We start from the raw sequence: 3,968 nt of genomic DNA, 5'->3' as shown, positions 1-3,968 counted from the left end.
CTCTCTCTCTCTCACTCCTTCCTCGGCTCTCTCTCTCTCCTTCCTTAGCTCTCTCTCTCTCATCAGCTCTCCCCCTCTCTCTCCTCAAGTGGGAGGGCATTTGGGGGGGGGGGTTGTTCTGCTAGCTTTTGATTTTGGTCTTCGTCGAGAGGGACTGGTTTACTGAACCGAGCTACCACGTAACGTGTGGGAAGTGTGTGTTGGCAGACCGGCAGATGCAAATAATTTTTTTTTTTTAACTATTAATACAATAGACTATAGTGATATATGATTTTAAAATTTAATATTATATTAATTAGTAATTTATCATATAATACAAAATTATTTTATATATAATTATATATATATTATATAAAAAATCATATAAAAATATTTTATACAATATAAAAAATTAAAAAATATATATAAATCAGTTCAGAGTGGTGTTAGAAAAAGGAAAACCGGAATCGGACCGATTTTAACCGGTTTTGAGAAAAATAAAACTGGTACAGGACTGAATCAAATCCGGTATAAGACCAAACCCATTGGTCTGGTCCAGTTTACTAGTTCATTGGTTTTTTTTTTTTCACCCCTATCCACCGGTGGTGGGAGATGATGCTTTTGTTTTAGAGAGTAGGAGGAGAGAGAGAGAGAGAGAGAGAGAGAGGGGACGAAGACACAGTTGACATGTGCAATATATAAAAGTATTGTCGCTGTACTAGCTTGGTAGTCGATAATTTATAATTTTGATGAAATATGTATATATGGTGGAGTTTGTTTTCTATATATATAGATATTTAATAATGCATCCTTGGCGGCCTTCATCTTGGGGAGGGAACCCAAATGAAAGGTACTATAATGGCGTTATATTTGAGATATTTGGTAAGAAAAATTTGTAAATAATAGACATTAGCTTATAGTACATATATATAAGTACTACACTTGCTTTTGTCCCCTAAGAAATTAAAGTACATGAATAAAGTCATTTTTTAATTAATTGGGTTGAACTGATCTTAAGGTTACGAGCATTTTGAGTTTGAGGGTCAAAGTTATGTATTATAATCTTTATTTTGTTGAAATGAAATCAAAGCTGTACTAGTGATTATTGTGAAATCATTTTAATTTATACCGTAAAAAAAATGGCATACGCAGTAATAATATTAAAAAGAATTAATTTTCTTATCAGTCACTATTTATTACCTACATCTCACATGCACCTTATGAAAAAAAAAGAAAAAACTGTCAGGTATATATGGGGTGTGAGGGTGAATAGTACTGGATGATGCATAGTAAAACTTCATTAATAATACTCTTCACCCTCCAACTAATAGTTTGCATCTAGACCATCAACACCAACACATTACACCATCAAATGAATAAAGTGTTGCAGTGTGAATAATCTTAAAAGATCCAACTATTAAGATTATGTCATGTAACCTATTTTTCATACATATTATAAACTAGAATTGAACGAGCTGCATGGGTACGTATCATGCAAATTATTAGTTTTGATATATAGTTTTAAATGCTTGCTCCATGTAACTTTGAAAATCATCTTAATTAATTCATGTAATTGAATTACAAAATACTGCTAATATATCAATGTAATATTCCAATTATGTCTTATATCAAATCAAATCAACTTGTTACAATAGAAATCACAAATAATATTCCAATATTTATGTCTTCTTTTATTCTGTTATATAAAAAATAATGAAAAGCATATGGACTTTTGATCAGGTATTAGGCCTTGGGAGCAAGGCCGACCTTGATATTTTGAATTGTAGCAGTATCAGTTTTGAAAGCCTTGGCAAGGATTGCATCATCAATGCCAGTAGTGAAAACATTAGCAGGGATTGAAATGGTTCCAGCATTTGCACTACCGAAAGCAGATATAGCTGTGGCAGTTCTGTTGGCCTGATCCGCATTGTATTGGAAGTGTACAAGTCCCTTAGGAAATATGAACATGTCCCCAACTTGGAGTGTCTGATTGTAAAGCTTGTTGGTGGTATCTATGAAACCAACCTCAAGACTGCCTTGCACCAGAAACAGAAGCTCTGCAGAGCGCGGATGGGTGTGAGGAGGGTTAACGCCACCACTAGGGAACTGGAGAACGGCAATGGAGACACTTTGGCCATTTAGAGCTGGGAATTCGACCATGCTAGCTTTTGTAACCTTGAAATTTGGTGGGGTTTGGGAAAATATCCCACGCAGTCCATTGAACGTGAAGTAGTTTCCATCCACGCTTGTAGAATTTGCCGGGGCTATAAAGTCGGATAAGATATTTGGATCACTTGCTTTTGCTACCCAAAAAGTAGCAAAGACAGCTAGAAGGGTAAAAACTGAATACTTTAGCAATGCCGAGGCCATTTCTTGATGATCACACTTAAAGAGGAAAGTCTGAGTACAAGAAAAAGGCTTGGCTTTAATTTGGTGAGTATGGGTTCTCTGGTTATGTGTATACGTATATATAAGCTGGTTGATCATAGACGAATCCCAGCTGGAAGTACGTAGGTGTTAACAAAGCTTTTTTTCTTTTCTTGTTCTCCTCCCGGTACATGCTGACAACATTTTAGGTACTGTATATGGCATGGATTCAAAGGCAGATGGAAGTTCCAATGCAGTCTTATAAAAAGGTAATTATTTTATGTTGGTTGCGTAAGAGAACGTTTTAGGTTGCAAGCAAGCAGTACATTCATTAAAACCCCAAGTACTGAAAGGACCGGCCTAAGAGGGTAAGACCCAAGCCAACACGCTGTAATTAACAATCGTAATATTATTGCCACTACGAGAAGAATTGCTTTGTAGTTTCCGTCTAATACTCACCCAAGAGGCCTGCAGATCGATCATTGATCAGTGATTACAAGCCGTACGTGCCGACTTCCATGGAGATTATTCTATACGGGTAACCAATTACCCCCGTATAAATATAGCCTTCTCTGAGTCAAAAGCTGCTCATTCCATCCCATTAACCTTCATTGAAAGACAATAGCTCTTAGCTGATCAACTTCTCTTTCGATGGCCATCAAAACTTTCTCCATGAAATTTTTCTCACTGCTAGTTTCTTCATTTGCCATCATTGGAATGGTAGTAGCCGGAGATCCAAACATCCTCACTGACTTTATAACCCCCCCAAATGCCACTACGGTTGATGGAAGCTTCTTCACATTTACTGGCTTGCGTTCCTTTATCGGGTCAGGCCCTCCCACGACTTTTAAGGTGTTGAAAGCAAGCATGGTTGAATTCCCAGCACTCAATGGACAGAGTGTTTCTTATGCTGTATTGCAGTTTGCAAATGGCACAACCAATCCACCACACACCCATCCTCGCTCAGCTGAGCTCCTTTTCCTTGTTCAAGGTTCTCTTCAGGTTGGGTTTGTTGATACAACCAACAAGCTCTTTACACAAACACTTCAAGCAGGTGATATGTTTGTGTTTCCTAAAGGACTAGTGCACTTTCAGTACAATGTTGCGCAAACATCTGCTTTAGCAATTTCAGCTTTTGGGAGTGCAAATGCTGGAACTGTTTCAATTCCCAACACCTTGTTCATCACTGGCATTGACGATAATGTGTTGGCTAAATCCTTCAAGACTGATGTTTCCACCATTCAAGCTCTCAAGGCTGGCCTTGTTCCCATGGGCAAGCCCTAAGTATGACGAGCATCACCAGTAGATGCAATTTTATGGCCTCTCATTTTATTTTCCTCTCCTTAAGATATATCATTTTATTTTTTTTCCATCAATTCATGTACGTTGCCACCATTCAAATTCTTATATATCTTTGATCAATGAAATAAGAAATCAGTCCCTTTTCAGAACTTTGGGTATGAATAGATGAGGTCAAGTATTATTATAATTCCACCGTTCAACTTAGACTATAGGTGCTTGAAGTTTGGTGAATTTACAGACTAATATTGGGATATGAAGTTATAAAAAATAGTCCCTGGCTAGATGATGTGAACCCAAACTGATGCGGGGATCTGAGTCCA

The 3,968-nt window shown here is 37.3% G+C and overlaps 2 protein-coding genes across 2 annotated transcripts; one reads left to right on the top strand and one right to left on the bottom strand.

Annotated features, from left to right (window-relative positions):
• Positions 1 to 1,722: 1,722 nt before the first annotated feature.
• On the bottom strand, positions 1,723 to 2,349 carry LOC121238419 (germin-like protein 9-3). Its single transcript, XM_041135267.1, has one exon. The coding sequence runs from the start codon at positions 2,347 to 2,349 to the stop codon at positions 1,723 to 1,725; it is 627 nt and encodes a 208-aa protein (XP_040991201.1).
• A 648-nt stretch (positions 2,350 to 2,997) lies between these two features.
• Positions 2,998 to 3,630, top strand: LOC121238418 (germin-like protein 9-3). The gene has a single exon (XM_041135266.1). The coding sequence runs from the start codon at positions 2,998 to 3,000 to the stop codon at positions 3,628 to 3,630; it is 633 nt and encodes a 210-aa protein (XP_040991200.1).
• Positions 3,631 to 3,968: the final 338 nt, after the last annotated feature.

Source organism: Juglans microcarpa x Juglans regia, chromosome 7D (genome assembly GCF_004785595.1).
Source record: "Juglans microcarpa x Juglans regia isolate MS1-56 chromosome 7D, Jm3101_v1.0, whole genome shotgun sequence".
NCBI lineage: Eukaryota > Viridiplantae > Streptophyta > Magnoliopsida > Fagales > Juglandaceae > Juglans > Juglans microcarpa x Juglans regia.
Note: the sequence above shows the minus strand (reverse complement) of the source record. Positions and strands in the feature narration are given on the sequence as shown.

Bases quoted from the DNA above. Each gene is read 5' to 3' on its own strand.
- LOC121238419 (XM_041135267.1), bottom strand. From the start codon at position 2,349: ATGGCCTCGGCATTGCTAAAGTATTCAGTTTTTACCCTTCTAGCTGTC.
- LOC121238418 (XM_041135266.1), top strand. From the start codon at position 2,998: ATGGCCATCAAAACTTTCTCCATGAAATTTTTCTCACTGCTAGTTTCT.